At 44.6% G+C, this 24,433-nt stretch overlaps 1 protein-coding gene across 1 annotated transcript; it reads right to left on the bottom strand.

Annotated features, from left to right (window-relative positions):
- LOC130884174 (cytochrome P450 4X1) lies at nt 1–24,433 on the bottom strand. Its single transcript, XM_057785175.1, has 12 exons — nt 23,852–24,433; nt 17,356–17,497; nt 16,134–16,178; nt 13,665–13,792; nt 11,099–11,226; nt 10,867–11,021; nt 9,165–9,265; nt 8,416–8,606; nt 4,950–5,083; nt 3,763–3,827; nt 2,472–2,554; nt 1–1,023 (listed from the first exon to the last, which is right to left on the bottom strand). Exons 1-12 carry the CDS (start codon nt 24,023–24,025, stop codon nt 849–851), a joined length of 1,521 nt encoding a protein of 506 aa, XP_057641158.1. The 5' UTR covers nt 24,026–24,433; the 3' UTR covers nt 1–848.

The raw sequence follows: 24,433 nt of genomic DNA, 5'->3' as shown, positions 1-24,433 counted from the left end.
TATTTGGTTTGTCGAGACAGAGTTTCTCTATGTAACAGCCCTAGCTGTCCTGGAACTTGCTTTGTGGACCAGGCTGGCCTTGGACTCACAGAGATCCACCTGCCTCTGCCTCCCAAGTGCTGGGATTAAAGGTGTGTGCCAACACTGCCTGGTGCCCTTCTCTTCCTTAGGAGCTACTAAAAAAACTATGTGTGTGCATGTTCATTAAATCTTATATCCATCCTATGAAGTTTTACAAGTGGGGAAACTGAGGCACAGACAGCATGCCTCCATCCAGAGACTGGGCCAAAGTGAGACATACAGCTTAAGTGGAGGAACCAGGGTCTGAAGCTAGATGACCTGGCTCTGGAGACTACTGATGTCTGAGAACACACGCAGACATTATATATGGAATATGCAGAAAAGAGTCAGGAAAAATGCACACTAAATTACTCTGCCTTAAGCAAAAGCAGTAGACTTTGTCAGGTCAGGGGGTGCAGCCTAGGTGAGGGGGCATTTTATCTATACTTCCCAGTGCCAAAAAAATTTTGCATTCAGCACACATCCATTCTCCTGTTATTTGTATAATTCTAAAAACTATTAAAAAACAGAAAATATATAGAAGTCACCCAGTGATAGACTTAGTAATAATCATTAGAAAATAATTTGAAAATCTCTCTAAGTCATACATATGCAGGGTCACCTGTGTTTCCTGAAAATGTTTTTGGGTAATGTGCAGCTGTAGAGAGGCCCAAACCCACAGCCCTCTAACTCTCCCATCAGACTTAGATTCTTCTCCATTTGCCTGAGCCATTGGCTATAAATTTAACTTAAAAACAGAAGGAAATTTAGTCATTGTCCCCTTGTGTCTAACAGTCAGGGAGTTTCTTCAGCTGCAAATAGATTCCATGCTTGGGTCTGAGGACAGTGTGGCTAGAAAAGGCAGGAGGCCTGGTGAGGTCTGGAAATACTTGGAAACGGAGCAGAATCAAGGCAATGGCCACCTTTAATTCCAGCATGGCAAACTGCTGCCCGATGCAGTTCCTGCGGGGGGGAGAGAAAGGGGTTAGTTTCTAGAACAGTAAGTCTGGAGTCTACGACAGCTCAGAGGTTTCCTCTGATTGAAACATTTTCTCCATGAGGGAGGGAAAGGACTCAAGAAACTCCAGAGGTGGACAGACTTCACATCTGGACAATCTGTGACTTGGAAATTCATGAGGGCCCCTCTCCAGAGTTACAGAAGCAGTAAACAACTCCTGGGGAGGAGACGGAGCAGCTGTGCTGTCCAGAGACCTCTCAGACCAGTCTGGGAGTCTGCAAGTTGTGCAGAGAGTGCCAGGGTTGCAGCTTTTGTCATGGTCACTTGTACTGGCTTGGACTTTTTGGCGAAGCAGCTTGTGGTGGTTTGAGTAAGAATGTCGCCCCCTCCCAGTAGGCTCACATATGAAGATGATGTCTGCTCCACAGTTGATAGGATGGTGTGGGAAGGACTGGGAGGTGTGTCTTGTTGAAGGATGTGTGTCTCTAGGGGTGGGCTTTGAGGTTTCCAAAGCCCAACCAGCTGGGAGATGGTGGCTCACGCCTTTAATCCCAGCACTCAGGAGGCAGAGGCAGGTGGATATCTGTGAGTTCGAGGACAGCCCAGTCTACAAGAACTCGTTCCAGGACAGGCTCCAAAGCTACAGAGAAACCCAGTCTTGAAAAACAACAAACAAACAAACAACAACAACAACAACACCCCAAAAATCCAGCCATTCCCAGTTAGCTTTCTCTCTCTGCTTGGTGCTTGTGGACCAGATGCAAATTCTCAGCTACTGCTCCTGTGCCATGCCCAGCTGCCTGCCGCCACGCTCCCTCTCATGACAATCATGGATTCACGCTCAAACTCTGTAACCCAGGTAAACTCTTTCTTCTACAAGTTGTCTTGGTCACGGTATCTCTTCACAGCAAGAGAAAAGTAACTGAGACACAGCATCTTTAGAGCCAGCGTGTTCCCATAAACAACCTTTCACTCTTGTTAGTAACCCCAGCAAAGAGCCAGTGATTCACTAAATTAGGCGCTAATACATCACGATCTGTTGGGGAGTCATCTTTCTGGGGTGAGTAGATGTGTTTGTGTTACTTTTTTCCAGAAAAGTTCTCTTACACAACCAGACTAAAGCCGAGTTTTCACACCAAATATCATTGAGACTTTTGGTTTGTTCTTAGGTTGCTCCTTGCAAGAATGTGGAGTTGGAGGGTTCAGTGTGATGCCCTCCCTGAAGAAGGCAGCATCTGGAGTCACCTACAAATTGTTTCTCCTACTAACATTGAGTCTGTGAACGATACTTACAGTGCAGTGTTGTTTCAGATGTATGACTAAGGGGATGTGACTTTAAGTGGTACTGTCCTTTGTGAAGAGATGGGTTCTGGGAGGAATTAATGGAGCAGAGGGGCTAATAGGTATAAATAAGCTTTCTGTGTATACTTTCAACAGCTTAAGTTGGCTTCACCTTGGGCCACTGGAGAATGGTAGGAAGGCACAGGGATGTCTCTGATCAGAATTCTCCTTGGTGAATCTCAAGGGGTCAAAGACCTGAAATGAGAAAATAATGCCATCACTAGCTTGACAAATACACATCTTTTAAGGTGATACTTAGTGCTGATAGAGAAACATATGTCAAAGAAGATATTTAAAATGTTCTACAGGCCATATGTTAAGAAGATAGCATTAATAGATTTTATTAAACAAAATAGTCTATCATGTACTTTTTACAAATAATTAAGGAAATATTTCACTTTTGAGGGGGGTGCTGTATCTTCAAACTCCATGTTGCAATTCCAATTAGCCAAGTTGCTTAGTGGCCACATGGACAGCACCTCTATAGACCTGGGGGCGGGTTAGCTGTCCTTATCCAGACCTGTCTGCTAGCCAGTCTAAGAGTGCACCCACTTAGCACAGATGAGATGTAATGGCCCAGCTTCCTATTCTACAGAGTAGATTTGAAAGCCCTAGTGGTTTACATAGAAGAAAACACTAGTGCTTATGTTTTGGATTTCAAGCATATCAAATCAGCTCAGGCTTTCTACACATCTCCTTGCCTGTCCAGGTCCTCCTTTCTCTCTTTCTGAGGTTATTCTGGGCTCTAGAGAGTTGACCCACATGGTTTGGAACAATACAAGGCATTGATGGGGATCTGAAGGGTGACAACCGAGAGTCTGGGGTGCTGACTATTCATTGGCTGGCTCCTCCCTGCTGGTTGTCCTAGACTGGCAATATCTCTTCCACATGGGCCCGTTTGATGTTTCCTGTCTAGCTCCTACAGGCTGTGTAACTCTCTGCTCTGGGGTCCATCAGGTCTAGAAAAGATTAATGTTTCTAAAAGATACCCACTTTCATTTGCTTCCTCTAAACTTTGCCCGTATCTTCACAAACAGTTCCTTTATGGAACATTTGAACTGAGCAACACAAATGTGCCATTAATATCACCAGGATCCTGATTGCTTCATACAATAAAAGAGACATTGAGCTGCCCACTTTGCTCTATTGACGAGCTGTGGACTTGCAGAAATCTACTAGGTGTTCAGAAGAGCTTGACAGGCGAGTGACTGAAACAGGCAGTGGCAGTTGGGACTAAGGTCTTTAGATGGCAATAAAGATAAAGGATAAGAGGCAAGGACAAGGTCGTTAGCGCGTGAGTCTTACACATTTACTTTCACAGTGCAGCCATTTTCAGGCTTAACTGTCAACATAGCAATCACTCAGCACCACTCTCTAGAGCAGTCCACAGAAGAGAATCTTACCTTCGGGTCTTTCCAGACAGCAGGGTTGTGGTGGAGACCCCAAACACTGAGAACCACAGTCATTCCTGGGACAGGAGGGGAACAGAGAAAACTGCTGGAGTGTGCAGGAAGACGTCCTCCCGCTGAGCTGCGTGCCAACGCTCCACCAGGGAAGGACGCGGGAAGAACGGGCTTGGGTTTAAACTGTAGTTTTCAAACCAATTATTTACCAAATTTTATACTAAGGCACTGTTGGTATCTGGCCAAAGAGCTAAACTGTTCTTGAGGTTTGTGCCTCGCTTAGAATTACTGTTAACATCTAGGCAGCACTCCACAGACACTGTTCTGTTCTGCCTTGAAGATCCAGTGACTAATTTCTCTTGGCACTGTTCATCTGTGAAAGGTGAAACATTTGGGCAAATATTCATATGGTTGGTGGTTAAAACAATAAAAGGCAAAGAAGAGGGAATTTGAGCATCATTTTCTTATCCAAAATAATTCTGGTTTTGTCCACAAAATCAGAGCCACAGGTTGCAGGCTTTGCCCTCAGCTCTCCTGTTGACCTGAGGACACTAAAGCAGACAAGGGAAATGATATCTCATGTGATCCTGCTGCCACCTATGTGCCCTGCGCAGAGACATCTGACTTCACACACAGGGTCACTAGAGGTTCTAACTTTGCTTCACGTCTGTGAACCTTATATACATATTAGGGTTTTCCCAATGGGTTTTTGGAGATATCAAAACTATTCAAAAGTGTTTTGTAAACTATAAAGTACTGAACACATGTCTGTTAAGATCACATTCCAAGGGGGACATGAGACAATGTATTGAAGGTTTTATACAGGCTAAGTATTGTCCGCTTCTGAGTTGATATGGGGATAAGGACTCCTCTTCCTGTCTCCTACACTAACACAATGGTGCTCCTCTCCTGTCCAGACCCACTTGGGTCTCACAAAGATTATCTTAGAGACAATGTCACAAAAGATGAAACCCTTGGCTAGGTTTCTCAAAATGAGGCTGGAACCTCACAGCTCTAACTGGCTATGTGGCTTAGGAAGGTCACTGAAGCTCACAAAGGATGAAGGAATTATCCTCCGAGCTTTTAGTAGCTGCCCAAGCTACTAGATATCCCAAGAAGCCCCAAATCCCACTAGTCGTCATCACTGTCACCTTCAGGATCTCAGGGTTAGGAAAGAATGTGAAGACCTGCTGGCAGTGAGTGTCCATCTGGGAGGGGAAGGGGCTTGCTGAGTTCTCTGGAGATGGATGGGATGGGAGGAATCAGGCGGAGTGTCTCCTGGATGCACATTGTGGTGTACGACATCTCATCCAGCTGGTCCCTGTGAGGACAAAGGAGAGAAGTGACTGAGACACCAGATCCATGTTGTATTGACTGCTTTCTATTTGATTTCTTTTCCTAGCATGTGTCACTGTTGGGGTAAAGTGATTTTGTCTGGGTTTATACAGCATATTGTTAAAATGTGATCTTTTCTGTCACCATGTCAACGGAAGTCCCAAAGGTGGCAGACACACCGATGCCACGTGCCTAACAACAGGATTTCTGACAAGCAGTGCTGCAAACCTTAGCTTTTCATGTAACGGAAGAATGTATAAGGCACAGCTAAAGACTGAATAAGAGGCTAAAGAAGTTGGAGAAAAAAATTATCTAAAGAGAATTGTTGAAATATTGAAGTACCTTGGAAAACAGAGTCGGGTGCTACTCATCCTAAACGGGGAGAATGACTTCAGGCTACATAGAGGGTTTGGTATGTGCTCCCTGGATTTTGGGAAGCACAGAACCAATCACAAGTGACTCAGAGCAGACAGACTGGCAGGGAGAACAGCTGAACGAGGTAAGGATCTGGGTGTATCTGGGGAGTCAGTGAGCTGAGCAGGAGGAGGGAGAGCCCCAGATCAGCTAGAGAAACACTGTTTCCAGAGTTCCCCTGCCCCATGAACCAGCACTAGAGAGTTCCAGAAAGAGTCTCCAAGATACCAACAAATGGAATGACCGAGAGACGAGAAAAGCACAAAGTGTTTGCCAAACCCTGGAAACCATGACAGTTTCCTTTCACATGGGAATCATCTCTGACACACTCAGAGTCTTAGGTTGGGGAGAAGTTGGTCAATGAGACAAACCAACAACAAACTCCTCTTCCTCTACTGGCTTCCAAGTCAAAGGGTCAAGGAGGGGTAGAGGGAGAGGTTCCAGGTGGGTGAGCACGTGAGTGGTGATTCGCAGCTGCCCTGGGCTAGACAGGCGAGCTACTGGCTTGAGAGTGGCTTGTGATTTCAGTAGATGGGACTCCAGGATACTCCTTAAGATTTTTGCCTCTGAGATGAAAAGAACTCTTCCCCCAGAGCAAGTCTGAAGTGAGAACAGGAAAAGGATGAAATGGTTTATCTGTATAACTAGCTGTGAGATCAGGAAAATGACTGCGTGTATTTACTCATTTCTGTCTGATCACATTTCTGTTTCTTTTTCTGATGAATTACTTTAATGAGGGTGTTGGCCATTGAAAAACGTAAAATTTTTAATTCTGTATTCTTTCCCCATCAAGGCCAAGAAAGAAATGGGCAATTGTGTCTACTCTGGCACTTACATAATTAAGAGATACAACTTTACCCATATCAATGTGAACAAAAAGAAAAATTTTGGTTTGTTGTTGTTTTGAGACAGAGTCTCACTATGGAGCCTTCTGTCGTGGAATAATCTCTTTGTATGCTGTGAAGATATGTTGCTCTCACTGATTTAATAAAGAGCTAAAGGGCCAATAACTAGGCAGGAAGCGGTTAGGCGGAACTTGTGAATAGGGAGAGAACTCTGGGATGAGGAAGGGCGGACTCACAGGAGACGTGGAGAGAAGCAAAATGAGCATGCCATGCTGAGGAAAGGTACACAGTCACGTGGTAGAATGTAGTTAAGAAATATGGGTAAATTTATGCCGTAAGAGCTAGTTAGTAATAAGCCTAAACTATCAGCTGAGCATTTATAATTAATAATAAGTCTCTGTGTAGTTATTTGGGAACTCGCTGGTGGGGCAGAAAATTCCAACAACATAGCTTTCAATGGCCTGAGCTCTCTGAATAGACCAGTCTGGCCTTGAACTTATATAAATCTTCCTGAGCAAAGATCATCATCGCATCATTACTGGTTTTTCAAGGCAGGGTTTCTCCCTGGCTGTCCTGGAACTCTCTTTGTAGACCAGGTTGGCCTTGAACTCACAGAGCTCCACCTGGCTCTGCTTCCCCAATGCTGGGATTAAAGGTGTGCACCACCACTGCCTGCAAGCAAAAGATTTTAAACTAACATAGAAATGGACTAACAAGAAGTCAAAGAGAGAAATTGCTTAAAATATTCTGAATGTCACATGTAAATTTCATTAATGAAAATAATAGGTATGTTATAGAGTTTTTTTTTTTTTATGGTTCTGGGGCTGGAGATTGCTCATCAGTTGAGAGTGCTTGTTGCTCTTGCGAAGGATCCGAGTTCAGGTCTCAGCATCCGTGTTGGTGGCTCACAACCACTCCAGCTTCAGAGGATTTGACGCCTTCTTCTGGACTTGCGGCACCTGCACTCGTGTGCCTATACCCCCACAAGACACTCCCATTCACATTCTTAAAAAAATAATCTTTGTGCTGGGTGGTGGTGGTTTATCCCAGCACTCAGGAGGCAGAGGTAGGTGAGTTTGAGGTCAGCCTTGTCTACAGAGTGAGTTTCAAGGCTGTTACACAGAAAAACCCTGTCTCAAAAACAAAACAAAACAAAAAAACAAAATCTTTAAAAATGTGCTCTTTGTAGTATTGTTTTTTCTTTCTTCCATTAAAAGAGAGAATAGTTAACAGATCTTTTGGACTTTAGGCTTTTCACATGGCCGGGACTCAATTACTGTTTTCAAATTTAGATCAATTAAGAATGAGAAAAGCCAACACATGCATTTCCTTCTCTTCTCTTCTCCTCTCCTCTCCTCTTCTCTTTTTCTCTTCTTCCTCCTCCCCCTCCTCCTCCCTTCTTTTCTCCTCCTCCCTCTCTTCTTTTTTTTCTCCTCCTCCTCCTTTTGTTTTGTTTGAGACATGTCTCACTATGTAGCTCTGGCTGTCCTGGAACTCTCTATGTAAACCATGGGGATCTCACACTCACAAAGATCTACCTGCCCTGTGGGATTAAGGGCATGTACCACTGTGCCTAGCCTTATTTTTTTTTTAAGTATCTACAACAGACAAAATGGAGCATTGAATTCATCTTGGAAATAGACATCATAATCTCCCAAGTTTAGTTAATAAAAAGAAATGGGATAGTCAGCAAGGTGATAGGATAGGAGGTTCTCCATTTGGGTCCTCCCAGCAGCAGTGATTACACAGACAAACATATCTTTGTGTGAGACAATGCTTGACCTGGCCATCTACTGTGACTCTGTAGAACAAAAAGCAAAACAAATGCAACATTGTGTTGAAAAAAATAGTGTTGGGCGATTTTTGGATAGTGAACTTCCTTTGCAGAGGATAAGGCTAACGTGGGGCTCTTTTCAGAAAGAAGAGACAAGTGGCCTGCTTACTTGGCTTTGGCATACACATACCTTGGGATCCTGTGGTCATTAAGGCACCAGGGTAAGAAATAAGCACAGCCTCAAAAAGAGTGCTAGGACGACATACTGAGGGCTGCAGATCTTACCAGGTGACGGAAGACCCGTCTCCCAGGATGCTTCTGATCTCTGTCCGACATCTGTCTTGATGCTCAGGGTTCAGAGCCAGGCAGTAGAGAAGCCAGGAGATGCTGGCTGCAGAGGCGTCGTGCCCTGCCCACATGAAGGTGTTCACCTCAGATCGCAGGTCAGTATCTGAGAAGGCTTTCTCATCTTCAGCCTACAACAGGCAGCAGAGATAGCTGAATGAAATGTCATGATTTCCAAACTTCACAGATGTTTGGAGACACCATCCAAATGATAGTTTCATAGAAACACTAGAGTTCCAAATAAAGGTTTCAATTTTTAGTTCAGTTTATCAAACACATATTACAAGTCCTATTCTGCTCAGAGCCAAAAGGAAAGCAGGCTTTGCATAAACACTTGGAAAATTTCTTCACCCTTTCAAATGTATCGAATTTTTCAACATTTTCTTTTGGAAGGGTTTGCTCATCCATGCTTCCATTTTTCCCCATAAGTCTCTAAATCCCTGGTATCTGTATAGCTTCCAAATCATAGCAAACAGATATCCAGTCTTCGCTGATTCCTGGTGAGTTACAGGTTCAGTCTTTCTTCCAGACTGCACCAAGAGCCACGGCTCACAATACTCTATAGTTTGCATTTAGCAGAGAAGGTGTGTTCCTGTCTTTCCATTTCGATTTCATTTGCCTATCCACCCTCCACCCTCCCACATGGCTGGCAAGCTGTGTGAGCAGACCTAGACTTTTGGTGCATTTACCTGGGCAGAAAGGACAATATCCAGAAAATCTTGAGGCTTTTGAGTATCGTCCTTCTTTACTCCATCCTTGAGGAGTTTCTTTCTATCCTGGATTATCTTTTCTGCATAGAATTAAAGGTATTCATCACCGAAGGGACAGCTAAGTCAATTACAACCAAATACGTTCTAAAGCAAGGCAGAGCCTACACAAAGTGTAACGTCTTATCTGCTCTCAGAGGCCAGAGGGGCATATTACATATTATATCTAAATACATTAAACTTGCACGAGTGGTTTGTTTTTCACCAACAGACACTTTTAGCAGAAGTTTCACACAGAAGAGATGAAACTTCGTTTCTATCAGTAGGCAAGCAATGTACTCAAGATAATCACTAAGTGAGATACAAAGGACCATCACCGTTTCCCTCTTCAGTTTCAAATCTTGTTTCCATGGAAAATATCCAATGAAATAGCCATCAGAGAAAACACCCCACATATGTAGCTAAAGGGTCCAAAAGCAAGCAATCAGGCAGAAACAGAACATGGGGCAGATAGAGTATGGACATGAACCTTCTACAGAAATTTGTTTTCTGTCTTAATTGGAATCAATTTTGTATTTGAATTTACCATTTCTTATAAATTTTAATGAATTTTGGATGGAAGTAAGCAGAGTAGTATGTTTTGATTTTTAAAAACATTTTCTGTGCATCAAGAATTTAGCTCCTGGGCTGGAGAGACGGCTCAGAGGTTAAGAGCATTGCCTGCTCTTCCACAGGTCCTGAGTTCAATTCCCAGCAACCACATGGTGGCTCACAACCATCTGTAATGGGGTCTGGTGCCCTCTTCTGGCCTGCAGGCATACACACAGAATATTGTATACTAAATAAATAAATATTAAAAAAAAAGAATTCTTTCCTCATGTCTCATTAAAAAAAAAAGAATTTAGTTCCTCACCCATGCTCATGGAAACAAAACTAATTAAATTCAGCAAGTTGCAAAAAATAAGTCATGGAAGTAGGAGTGAGAGTAGCTGGAAAGAGGGGCTTCAGCAGGAGAGGGAGGCCAGGAGACGGAAATGTGGGGGTGAACATGGTCAAAACTGTGGACATCAGTGAAACTGCCAACAAAGGCACTGTTGGGGCCGGACTAATAGCTCAGTGGTTAAGAGCACTGGCTTCTCTTCCAGAGGACCCAGGCTCGATTCCCAATACTCACATGACAAAATTCCAGGCTGTCCTGGAACTCGTCATGTCGATCAGGCTGGCCTCAGACTCACAGAGGTCACTTGTCTCACTCACCCTCTTGAATGTTGGAATTAAAGGTACACACTACCATGCAAAGCTTTTGGTGTCTTGAATACATACCCACATCTCCCTTTTCCTCTATGCCTGTTCTGTGCCAGCATTTTAGCTTGTGATTATTACTTAATTTACTGCTAAGGAAGTCACATGCCATGTGCATTTTAAAATCTTAAATTTTCCCTTGTTATATATGTACTTGTAATAATTGCATATAACAAAATTGCATAATACATAATGGTGAGGTGCAAACTTACCTTAAAGGTGATTAAAGTTGTAATTCTTTGAGCAGAGTCCATATTAAAGCTCCATTAAGAGCAAGAATTCACTTCCTACTTACTGTGAGATTTATCCTTCTACATATAAGACAGGCATGATGGTGGATGGATTTGGGTGACCCACGCATAAGACTGGTCCATGTTTTTACCTGTGCATTGATGGATCACTTTGCCTAACTCCTGGAAGCAGTGGCCCTTAGGGCTGAATTTGAAAATTATGTCATGATGATGCCAGAAGTTGTACAAGCGAGAAGATATGATTTCGCCAAGTTCAAATGTTGCCTTCATGTAAGGCTCATAGGTGCTAGAAGAAAAAGTTGGAACAATGGGTTAATAATTGACTTAGATCACAGAGAACTCATTTACTGCCCCATCACTGACCCGTTTATCTGGCAGTTGGTCTCCTGGCCAAAAGCACATTTCATGATTGTGTCCAAAGCCATCAAGTTGATGTGTTCAAAAACCTCCACGGTTGTTTCCTGAGTGCTCCAGATCTTCTCCCATTTATCCTGGCAGAGGAGGCCAAGATCAATATCATCACCATCATCAAATGGTCTTTATTTGCCTGCTTTTCCCTAACCCCGCTCTTATCATCTCGAGGACAAAACCCTGACCCTACAGGAACCAAAGACCAGGAGTAAATAACCCATGTGTTTATTTTGGGCACGAGGAAGGGAAAACACACACTAAGTGAGTGAGAAAGAGCGTGATGCACACTTCACATCTGGCAAATGGTCTCTCATGGCTCTGCACCAAACAGCACAGAGTTCCACACACCACCTAATTAAGACTGCAATGCATGGGGTTCCCCCAAGGCTGGCTCCACCTCCAACCCCCAGCTTGTTAGGTACCCCATCACTGCTCCCAACCACCACACCCACACTTTAATAAACTCAGAACATTTTTCCAAAAACACCTTATATACAGTAATCGACAATACCAACAAGCATGCTAACGTGGAAGGGGAAGATCTGGGGCCGCAATCCTAGATGAAGAGCTACAAGCAATTAATGACCGATAAGAGAGGAGAATTAGTCTTCCCCAGGGATGACCCCCCTACATGGTTATTCGATACTAAGTGGTTGGCCTTGAAAGCATATACATACAATCCACACTAAACAGTTGCGTTATATTTGCACATTTATATAGACATGTAACAATAACTATTAAAGAAAAAGAGGTCGTAAATTTAGGAAGGAACAAGGGGGAGTATGAAAAGGTTGATAGGAGGAGAAGAAAGGGAATGAAATAATAATATTTAATTAAAAAATTGCAAATAAGTCAGGCAGTGATGGCACACACCATTAATCCCAGCACTTGGGAGGCAGCAGCAGAAGGATCTCTGAGTCTGAGGACAGCCTGGTCTACAAAGTGAGTCCCAGGACAGCCAGTGCTACTCAGATAAACCCTGTCTTGAAAAACAACAGAAAAAATAATCCAAAGTAAAAGCAATCAAAAAACATTTCATATCCAGACACTGGGGACCGAAAGAGGCCTGGAGGAAGAGTTGCTGCAGGGCACTGTTTGTAATGTCCCCACAGACGGAAGCTCCTTACACAGCCTGAAATGTGTTTTCTGACGGCTAGGTTGCCAAAAAGCTCCCACCCCCAGTTATAAATACATTTATCATAACAAGTACTTTTTGTGGAAAAATGCAAATAAATGGAAATGTTAAAATTTAGTCCATTCTGTTTGTTGAGCATCTACAGGTGTCACCTAGGAGCCGAATGCTGAGTGCCTACAGGTGACAAACTGGGTACCGAATGGTCGGAGACGGAATGAAAAGCGGAATTTGAAAGCCTTTCACCCAAGTGTCTATTATTTGGTTAGATGGCTTATAACTAAATGGTTAGCCCTGTAAAGAGTCAGTTTTTTGATGAATATATATTTGTTGTACTTATTAATAGAATTCAGTGCGATACTTCCACTCAGGCATTTGAGGAGAGCTGATGAGCCTTGTGGTAGGTTTGGAAGAAATGAGGGGAGGGACAGGCGTCTGAGTTTGAGGTGCTCTGGACACGTGAAGCAGGAGGCAGTGTGAGAGGAACGTAGAGAAACACACAGGAACGTGGAGGCTAGAAATGGCTCCTAGATGTGCTAGGGCTAAAACGGTCACTGGTGGAGCTGAATTGTGCCAGACACTGACCGGCGCTGAGGAGGATGCCCTCTCCATCTGACCCCCTTCCTCGAGCCTGAAGTCTCTGCCTTGAGAACTCCCACTCATGTCTCCCACTCCACTCCCACAGAGGTTGGCATGCAGCCACAAGCTGGTAACACCTGTTCCCCATGAACGGAGCAAGTAAGGCTTGCAGGTAAGGAGGAAAACTTGGCTTTGTGGTCTTTGAAGTTTACGATAAAACTGTATTAATTATTTGCCTGCTTTTAAAATAAATACATTAAAAAAGTGAAAATTTCTACACCAATAGAACTTTCAATAAAACTCATTTCTAAAGGAGAAGCCACCCCAACAGGGATGCCCCTCTGCAGCAGTCCCTGACTCTTTGGAAGGTGCTGCTCACCTCAAGATCCCGCACCACCTATGAGAGGTGAACACTCACTCAGTTCTTTATGCCCACAGCCAAGTCCACTTCAGCCTCAACCCTTGTCTCACACCGCTCTGCCTAGGAGTTTCTTGTTCTTACTACTGACATGCGCAGATCAGCTTAGAGGGTATGAATCTGAGTTACCTCTGAAGTCTGAGCCAGTTAGCTGCTCTTGGCTTCCTTACCTGTCTCCACAGCACCTGCCACCCGAGTCTTAGCACCAGAGAATGCGAGACTCTAAGACAGAGAACCAGCTCTTCTTTTTTTAACCACCTGAAGAATTCAGGAAAGGCCACCATAGACATCACTACTCAGTGGGTACTTGTATTCTTATTGATTTCTAGAAATCAGCTTTGATTTTTTTTAACCCACTACAGAAGTGTCTAATCTAATGTTTCACTTACGAGCATCATGTTCACAGAGTGGGCCATCGCGTCCACACAGGTTGTTAGAACGTCGTCATGGAACGCAGGAGTTAGGAGGCAGCGGTGTTGGAACCACCTGGGTCCATCTAGATTCAGGAGTCCTCGTCCTTGGGAAAGAAAATGCACAAAACCTCACGCATTTTACTAAATGAGGAGAGATGCGGGCCGCAGACAGCCTCACGTGACCGACTCACAGGCAGTCATGAAGAGGTAGTGAATGCCAAATGAATGACAGGTGAAGACGGTGTCAGCTCTGATGCCTGTACCTGGGGTGGGTGCATTTATCACTGGAGAACGTGTCCCACAGCCTGAGAAGCTCTGATGCCTGGTGAGGTGTGGTTTCTCAGCAATGGAATGCGGTAACCTGTGCTGCGCAGACTCAATGAGGACACACACATAAGGTACTCAACCTAGTTGTCTTTAGCTCATGATAGAAACGTGATAATTATCTACCTTCTCCTTGCTGCAGACCAATCCATAAACATTACTATGAACACAGATTTATCAGAAGCAAGGCAAGGACGTCCATCTGATCCCAGATAGCCTCCCCTCGAGCTCTGGTTTGTGAAATCATTTATCGAGGCTGGTATTTCACAATCTCCCACTGCCAAATCTGCTGGCATCAAGGTTTGGCTTTCAGGGGCTGGAGAGATGGCTCAGTGGCTGAGATACTTGCTGATCCTGCGGAGGATTGGTGCTCAGTTCCCAGCACCCACACTGGGTGGTTCATAACCATATGCAGCTCCAGATCCGGGAATCTGGCATCCACGGACAACTATACACATGAGCACATACAAACAGACATACAAACTTACATAAAAACACATAAATAAAAATAAAATATATCTTAAAACATTTAGCTTTCCAAGGACTTTAAATTTGAATGACAACCTTTAAAATATTTTTATTAACATTTTCATACAATATGTTTTGATCATATTCTTTCACTTTCCCAAGCTTCTCCTAGACCCTTCCTACCTCCCTGACCACCCGACATTAGATTTTTTTCCTCTCTCTCTCAAAAAAAGAAAAACAACAAAAAATAAAAGTTAAAACAGACAAACAAAATAAATAAGACAAAACTAGATCAAAACAAAGTGTACAATAAACCTTGGATCCCATTTTGTGTTGGTCCACTGCTCCTGGGCATGGGGCCTTCCCTGGAGTGCGGTTGATATACCCAGTGACATGCCATAGGAGAAAACTGATTTTTCCTTTTCTAGCAGGCAATAATTCGGGTGGGACTTTGTGTTCATTTCCCGCTTTCAGTGCTGGGGTTTTATGAATGGCATCCTTTTTGTGCGCTTACAAATTGCCAGGATCTTGATGCCTGGTTTGTTCTCTTAGAATGCTGGTCACTGCATAAACTGCTGGGAATACAGCATTCATCTCAGCAGCGACAACACCGACTCTCATGCTCATTTCAAAGATGAGGAAGTCATAGAGAGATTCTGTCCCTAAGATCGTGTAGTCTAATAAAGTGAACAGTAGTATGCAAATCTAATGGACTTTGGTCCCAAAGCCTCTCTTTTTTCATTTAAGTTCTTCCCAGTCTAAAATAAACATCAACTACACGAGAAAGCAGCCTAATTTATCTGCTCACAGGGTAGAGTCAAACGGCACACCAGGGAAAATTTTTACTGGAAGTCATATAAAAAAATAAGAGAACTCTGAAAAGAAGGAAAATAATGAAAACAAGAGAGGTGAAAAGATTAAATACTTTCCATAGTGAAGCTAAGATGTGGAAGAATTTGCACACATTTTCCCCTTGAAAATGGGACTTTGAGAAAAGAAACGGACAAGGGTGCTGTGTGACGCTCTGCTGGGTTGACCTTTGGGTCCCCTTTGACCCTCTCCTAGGTAGCTCTCCTCATAGATCTATCTTACTCTTTAGAACGTGTGTTCCTGTGTCATCCACTGTCTGCTTTTTTGTTAAACTGAGATAGGAGCTCCCAGTAGGTTGGAACTCACCAAATTGTTAGGCTGACTGGCCAGCCCGGCGCCTGCCTGCTCTGTCTTCCCTCTGTTCCTGCTCTGTTTTCCCTCTGTTCCTGCTCTGTCTTTGTTGGGATTACAAGTGCTCACTGTCATGCCCCCTTTTGAAGGTGAGTTGAATTCAGGTCTCCATGTTCTATTTTTAAATGGTAAAAATGATATTCTTAGGTGAGAATACAAAACATTGGTTTTCCTTATGGCATTTTCATATCTACGTGTCATTATCCCTTGTGTTCCCTCATTTCCTCCTCCCCTGCCCCCACCCTAACCCCTTGTATCGCCTGCCTCCCTCTAGCATGTTCCCTTTCTCCTCCTAGATGGTCCCCCATCTGCATTCATGTCATATGCATTTGATGTCCCTTTCTTGATGCTTTGGAGTTCGAATGCGAGTCTCTTTGGAATGCTCTGCTATGGAAAAGTGCCTTGGAGTGGGAGTGGCTGGCACATACATACCAATGCATGGAGTCGTGAACTGGTGCACAAACTGGCTCTTTGGGTCTGCAGAATCAAGCAGAGGAAAGAAAAGGTAGCATTAGGGAAAGCACTCATGACCAGTTCAAGCCGGGGAAGGCTATCTGCATTTGCCTGTGCTCAGTGCAGACCGTGGACAGCAGGGAACCCCAGGTCACTTTCTACAACTTTGGAGGCTTGGAAAACCCAAGTCTTGGTTCCATTCCAGAGAAGAACAAGTCCCAGAACAAGTCATATCCTCCCCTGGTTTCTATTTCCCTCAACAGTGCAGGCTTGCTTGGGGGTGGACGAGTTTCCAGAATGGGGGTTGGAACATATATGCTTGTTGGAAAACATGAGACAGTGAGACACAAGGGCCTCTAATGTTCTTGTGATTCAAACGTAAATATATTTTTCTGAAGAGGTGAACTCTAGACAGACTGGAGCAGAAGGACAGAGGAATACAGAGCAGCTCAGGGAAAGGTCTGTTTTGCTTAGGTTTTGTTAAGGTCGAGGAATGTGAAACCCAGAAAAGATTAGATGTGAGATCTTCACAAAGGTGGCAGAGCTCAAACTGACCATTTTGGCTTTGTGCTATGCATAATAGGAATCATGTAAACGGATTGGGTGGGTGGGGGAGGAGGGACCTGTGGTTTTCTTCTTTTCTTTTTTTTAAATTTATTTATTATGTATACAATATTCTGTCTGTGTGTCTGCCAGCAGCCAGAAGAGGACATCAGATCTCATTTCAGATGGTGAGCCACCATGTGGTTGCTGGGAATTGAACTCAGGACCTTTGGAAGAACAGGCAATGCTCTTAACCACTGAGCCATCTCTCCAGCCCGACCTGTGGTTTTCAAAGGAACAGAACCTCTTGGACCATAATCAAGAGTTCGGACTGGTAAGGTAGGCTTCTGATTTCCGCTGGAAATCATGAAGAGCATGTGTGAAGCAGGGTTGTTGACTCAAAAGTTCCAAGACCAAAGAGGCAAAGGCAGCCCCTGGCCAGGCTGGTGGTGGCAGCTGGGATTTATGGGGCCCTGGGTCAAGGAACTGGGGGGGGGCATCTGGGAAGTCCCTTAACCCTGGCAGATCTGACCCTTCTCCATACTTGTTCAGGGTCTCTTCCAGGCCCAGGGCAAATCTTTGCTTCAGATCAGGCCTGTGGGCCATGTGCAGCTCACTCCTGGAGGATTAGGACTCTGAGCTTTGTCTCATTTCTTACCTGTTCTGCTCAGAAATATCTTTGCATAGTCTGGGTCGTAGATGTAGAAAAATGCCTGGAAGGGCCCTACCCAGCAGGGGAAGGCGCAAGGGTACTTTTTGACAATCTCATCAAGCTTCTCCATTTTATCATCCTGAAGAAACTACAGTGAGAAAGGACAGGAGATTAGAGTCAGTCAGGCTGATACTGCCTTGACGTGGACACGGGGTGAGTTCAGGACCCACACAGGGCTGTGCAGCAGAGGCATCTGCCTCCTTTATGTACGGAGGTAAATGTTCTTTCTCTATAAGATCTCTAAACTTGGGGATAATGTCCTAAACAAGGCTAGTTTTTTTGTTTGTTTGTTCCACCATCGAACCAAAGCCTTACTGAGTGGTATCGCCTATAAGCTTTTCCCGGCAGAGGATGAGGTGAGGTAAGTCTCACTCTTCCATCTGAGGACATCACTGGCCTAGAGATGGGGTTGGAAGGCTGCAGGTTTTGTTTTCCTATGCTGGAAGCTACTCAAATTTTCCTGCTGGCAAACTGAACATGACCACTGATGAGCTCACCGTTCCGTCTCCCTTTTCAGTTCTCTGACTACTGATCAGTAGTTCTTCCGCATGATTTAACAACAAACACTTCTCTCTACAAACCTGCCAACTCCTTCCACAAAGACAGAGGTTTATTTCTACAGGTTCCTGGAATTAAAAACAAACCTAGAGACAAAACTCTCAGCTTCAGAATTTATTTTCCTTTTGCAGAGATGGAGTCTCATAATGTAGCCCAGGCTGGCCAGCAAATCACACCAATCCTGCTTCAGGCTCCTGAGTGCAGGGATACAGGTGTGAGCTATCATGAACAGTCAGCGTTCAGCATTTATAATGCAAACTACAAAGTACAAACCACAGCCAGAGAGGAACCTTTGCTTCTCTCTGTTTTATTTCCCTTATCTCTCTCTGTGTGTTATATCATGTATGTGTATATGTATATTTAAATCGTGTAGGCACAGCTGTGTATGCAGGTGCTCATAATATGTGTGTATATCCATGTGGAGGCCTGAGAGTGGTGCTGGGACTCATCACCAGTCGCTCTTCCTTTTTATTCTTTAGTCTTTAAAGGTGTATTTGTATGGATCCCTGTTTTGTTTGTCCGTCTGTATGGGTACCACATGCATGCCTGGTGCCTGCAAGAGCCAGAAGAGGGCACTGGGTCCCTGGAACTATAATTACAGATGATCGTGAGCTACCATATGGGCCCTGGAAACCTTGGTCCTCTGCCAGAGTAACAAGTGCTCCAAGCCTCGGAGCCATCTTCCCACCTCCCTTATTCTTACTCTTTGAGGGAGTCGCTAAGCAGAACCCAGAGTTCACTGCCCAGCTGGCGTTTATGTAGGTTCTGAGGATCTCAACTCTCGTCCTCTTGCTTTCAAGGCAAGCACTTTACCCACTGAGCCATCTACCTCCCCAAAACCTTTCACCTTAAGGACAAGATTGTTAGTGGCTTAAGTAGTCCCAATAAATAACTGAAAATAAGATTTCCTTATACCTTCTTACAGTGTATGTGTGTGGTCGGGATGCCTATACACATTTGAGCATGATCATGAGGGCTCCACTTTTGAGGAAGTGTAAGACTGTTGAAATTCTTCCTTGTGTGACTTCACATCACTGATCGTCCTTATCCTCAGAAGAGGTAGAAAACGGCGCTCCAAATCTGTGTGTTATCAGTCAGCCACTCATCCATGAACTGGTCTCTGGATAGTTTAGATCCACTAAAAGGCCAAGATCTAGGTCCTGAAATGGTGCTTGTGTTTGTATCAGCAAGCCACTATGAGGTTTTCTAACAGTGTAAATATATGTTCATTCACAATCAACGAACATTTATGGAGGGCCTGTTGCATACTAGATGATGAATATTCAAAAGCAGCTTGAAGGAGGAATTAATTTTGGCTCACGGTTTCAGGGAACACAGCTCATCACTGTAGGGAAGGCATGACGTCATGCCTCACTGTTTGATGGCAGGAGCTTGTTCACATCATGGCAAACCAGGAAGCAGAGGAGACAACAGGACTAAGAGCAACAAGGCTGGGTTGTAAGTCTCAAAGTTTCTCCAGTGACTCCTGTCTGCTAGCCAGTCTCTCCAAACTGCCTCTGGCTGGGTATTAGGTGTGAACAAATGGAGACCTTTCCGATCCAAACCATAACGTGAAGCTGAGACAGGTGCTGGCTGACTTTGGAGCAGTGATAGTGAAACTTAATGCTCCATTTCACTAAGTGGCTGACATGTTTTCAGGTTCTTCAAACACTAAACAAGTTTATCTCTTGAACAAACCAATAATGTGTTGCATTGCATGTAAATAAACTAAGGGTTTCAGCCACAAGACAAACATTGTTAGAGTGCACAAAAATTATATATGTGTTGACAGAAGACAATTTTTAAAAGGCCCCACGTGGCCAGAAAAAATCTTGCACATTCGTATTAACAGAGAAAGCTGATGTAGCTTCACTAATGTGAGATAAGGAAGACTTTAAGGGAAGGGTTCTGGCTCAGTAAGAAGGGACATTCCATAGTAACACGATTAGTCTACCAGGAAGGCGGAATGGTCAAAATTTGTATGCATGCTATATAATAGCTTGAGAATTGATAAAGCAAAAAGAGATAATAGGATAAAGCCCCCCAAAACTGACAATCAAAGCGCCTCACAAGCTTCACAGGCCAGTCTGCAACAAGGCAGTCACAGAAACTGAGTGGAAGTATCTAGAACATTTACAGCACTTCAGTGTGTTGTTATTTCTTGAAGGTTTTAGCGAGATGCAAAGTTCACAGCAGAGTGGAGAGAAGCTGTTTTGCCACCTTTTTCTTCTCGAGAGTCACCTCTTTAACACTTCCTTCTCAGTAGCTGGCAGAACAGAGGTGCGGGACAATTTTCAGGTTATTCCAACTTTCAGTTGAGAAGTTCTTAATTAAAGTTCTAGAAAGTGTGGCGTTGAAAGTGAACTCTAACAAGAGACAGAATAAATGGAAGTTGAAGGCTGAGAAGGTTAGTAAGAGTGATCTAGGTTAAATGAAAAAGAAAGTCACATGTAGAGCGTTAGCTTGAAGAAGAGTCCGGCTAACGGATGAGCTGATTGGATCTCAGCTCTCTCTCCTCATGCAGCATCCATTTCAGGCCCTGGAGGGACTTAGGGCCAAGAGCTTCCTTTTCCATGCACACTGAACCAGAGAAGCTTTGAGGTTTGAAGAAACTAGGCATTGTGGAAATTAAGAGACAGAGACATTGAACTACAACAGGGGCCTATAGAAAGGCTGTCTAATGAATCGGATGTCCTAACTCCGCTCCTCCTTACTCCCAGGATGCCAAGTCATAGGGCGTCCTCCCACACAGAAGAAAGGAAGCACCTTCTCTACATAACCCTAAAGGGTACACAGATATAATAGATGTGGCAGTTCTGATCCTCCAACGGTGGTTCTCACACACCATTCTTCAGGAGAGTTCTCTACAAGTGCAAGGGCCTCCAAATCTCTGTAGCACAGAAAACTACACCCTCAAGCCACATGCCATTTGAGGACAGCCTCCGTCATGGAAAACATAAAGCTAAATGCATTGTGATAGCCACCAAGATGACCCCTAAGATCCCAACCTCTGTGCTGTCCTCCCCACAATGTTTGCTGATGTGCTCAGTGACACACAGTAGAAGTGATGGCCGAGAAGTTCCAACTTAAAAAGATTGTTGCCTCCTTTGTGACTTTGCCATCTTGGTCTCTCCTCTCTTGCCCTGAGGGAAGCAAAGGGTTCCCAGGATGTGGGGCTTTTGGCGCTAAAACCAAGAAACAACCATACATCCCGGAACCAACGTGCACTTTAGCTGTGAGCAGCCCAAAAAGAGCCATCACTGAGGAGCAAAGGCTGCCAAGGCCTGTCCACGGGAGTGAACTTGGAGGTGGATCCTGTCCAGTAAATCCTATAGAGGATCCCAGCCCTCGCCATCTCCACACAACCTTGTTAGAGACTTTGACTCAGAATCACCCAGTTTTTGGAAGCCATTACTGAGTCCCCAACCCTTATATAAATTTACATAAACTGCATGACATAAAATTTGTTGTTTTAAGCTGCTAAGTTTGTGGGAAATTTGTTAGGGAGCAAAAGACAATAGCAAATAGAAAGGAAACAAAAATATGCAGGGCTTAGAAAAAAATTACAGAAAACTGCAACTAACACATCAAAGGAGATATGACATAGCATTTTATGAAAAATGTTAGAACTCTATAATAAAGGATGTATTTAGTCACTTTGACAACGATCTTAATTTATTAATGTCCCCTGTATTCATGTGCTCTGTGCTCTCCCACCCTGACTCTAGACTTGGTCATATGACTGGCTCTGATAAATCAATGCAGGAGCAGCACACATGGCTGGGAGGTTTAAAGACTACCTGTAAGGTCAGATTTGCCCTCTTGCTTTCTCGAGACCTTGACATCAGGGTAAGCAGGGCCAGGCTTGCCAGTTAAAAGATAAAAGCGGAAAGATAGTAGAGCAGGAAGAGACCAAGGCGTTTAGAATAACTGCCAACCTTTATCTGACCTGCTGTGAACTGTGGTGAACTAGCCAGGCTAGCCAAAGTCAGCCGAACCTCGATTCACCTAGAAAACCTCTATGACCTCACTCAGCTCAAAGTGCCAACCCAAAGAATACTGAGTCTAAGAAATGGCTATTGTCAGTGGGGGGTGGTGGTGCATGCCTTTAATCCCAGAACTTCAGGGGCAGAGGCAGGTGAATCAAGCCCGACCTGGTCTACAGAGTAAGTTCCAGGATGGACAGGGCTACACAGAGACACTCTGTCTCAGGGAAAAAAGAAAGGGAGGAAGGAAGGAAAGAAGGAAGGAAGGAAGGAAGGAAGGAAGGAAGGAAGGAAGGAAGGAAGGAAGGAAGGAAGGAAAGAAGGAAGAGAAATGGTCATTGTCAAGTGTGGTGTTTTTGTGTAATACAAGGTAATTGGTGGAAGAACAAATGGAGCATAAAACAGAACTCATAGAAACTAAAATTGTGACAGCCAGATTAAAAACATTTTTCAGAGGGCTGGGTAGTTAAGAGCACTTGCTGTTAAAGCAGAGGGGCTGGGTTTGGTTCCTAGAACCCGCATGACAGTCCACAACCATCCATAACTCTAGTTCCAGGCCAGGAGATAGGGAACTAGGTCTCTTTTGACCTTTGTGGGTACAGGACACATATATGCTATACATACATCCAAGCAGGCAAAACACTCATACACATACAATGAAATAAGTAAATCTAAAAAAATCCAATGATTCATATTCTGGGTATTTGCAAAATAATTAATTGCTATTTCGCCTGGCTTTTATGCCCACTGCAGCATTATTTATAATGGCCCAGATTCGGAGCCAGCCTAAGAGTATATTGCTGGATAAATGAAAGGAGAATTGTGTGGTCCCTCAGCATGGTGGCTCATGCTATCTCAGCGTGAGGCTTGGGAGGCTGAGGTAGAAGGATCACTACAAGTTTGAAGACAGCCTGGGCTATATAGTGAGTTCCAGGACAGCATGGACTATAGTGATTGACTCTGTCCACCCAAACCCCCAAAGTCAAACTCCCAAACAATCAAAATAAATTAACAAAGAAAAAGAAAGAAAGTGTGGTAAATGCACATCTGGGAGTGTACCTGAAGGACCTCTAGTCAGCACATGGGACTCAGCACACAGCACATGGCAGAAATATAGTTCAGGAAACCGAGGAGCAAAAAGCCAGTGCACCCTTTTCCAGCCCATCCATTCCCAGAGAGGTTTGTGCAGCCCCTTCGCAGCGGTTCCTAGGCGTCACCATCATCCCTCCTTACCCAGGATTTTCAGTTTCTTTGCTGCTCAAGTCTGTGCTTTACTTGGGCCCCTCGAGATCAAAGAACGCATATTCTTTTCGTAGCCCCAGTACTTAGCACACAACTACTACTCCCAGGGGGTTGACAGAATTTAAGAATCTGGGTTGGGAGTGGATTTGGAAAACAGGAGAGACCGATCAAGTGATGATCTCACTGCACTCAACAAATCTTTCTCACCCTGTATCCTCGGAGCAGTGGGGCGGGGCCGCTTCCGGCTTTACAGGAATCTTAGAAAACACAGTTAATTTCTTTCTGGTCAGAATGAATCAAGGGTACGAACTATTGCGTTCGATTTTGCACATTCTCTACAACTAATATGTATAACTTAGACCAATATACTGAGTTTAAGCAATACACGTGGAAGATATGCCCAGGCGACTGGGTGAATTGACACCCAGCGTTCTTATATATTCAGGCTTCCCAAATAACCCCCCTCTCTAGCGATCCTTCTCCAAGGAAATGAGAGAGACTTCAGTATTACAGAGGCATGGAGAGCCACCCCACCCCATCCCACCCAAGGACTGGGAAGTCCAAGAATAACCCGGAGTCACAAGGGGGGGAAGGAAAGAGCGGCTAAGCTAGGGGCTTCCTCTGCAGCATTTTGCGGTGCCCCTCCCTCCGTCTACCTTCTGGTGTCCGAGGAGCCAGTGGGCGGGCGGCCCAGGGAAGGGGCGCAGGTCTCGTAGCAGTCGCTGTCTCCGCAGGTAGAGCTTGATTGCCTGCATCAACCCCAGCGCCAGGCAGAACACCAAAGCCAGGTGCAAGGGCCGCGCCCAGCGCGTCTCCAGCCAGGCCTCCATCACTCTGCTCTCGCGGCCGTGCAGGCAGTGGGTGGGTGGGTGGAGGATATGGTGGTGATGGTGGGAAGCCGGTAGTTTTCCCCAGCCCGTAGCTGGCGAGGATCACCCAGTCCCCTCCCCCAGTGAGCCCTCTGTGTAGCAGAGGTGGGGGAGGGGCAGCTCCTGCCTGGGAAAAAGAGACCTGCCCTCCGGGATTTCCAATCGGTTATCCACACTTTGGGGCACGCCCGGATTCAGGCAGATTTTCTTGTACGTTCCTGGGGTGTCTTATTTTAAGCGTGACACTTTCCAATCTCAGAAGATCTGAATTTAGATTTTGAAATAATGATCGGGCTGAGGTAATTGTTTCTCTTCCTTGTCAAGAACAAAAATAAACTGCGATGCCAAAGGTCCTGCTTTCTCACTCCG

The sequence above is a fragment of the Chionomys nivalis genome, chromosome 11 (genome assembly GCF_950005125.1).
Source record: "Chionomys nivalis chromosome 11, mChiNiv1.1, whole genome shotgun sequence".
Lineage (NCBI taxonomy): Eukaryota > Metazoa > Chordata > Mammalia > Rodentia > Cricetidae > Chionomys > Chionomys nivalis.
The sequence above is the reverse complement of the archived record's forward strand: the minus strand, read 5'-3'. Positions and strand labels throughout refer to the sequence as shown.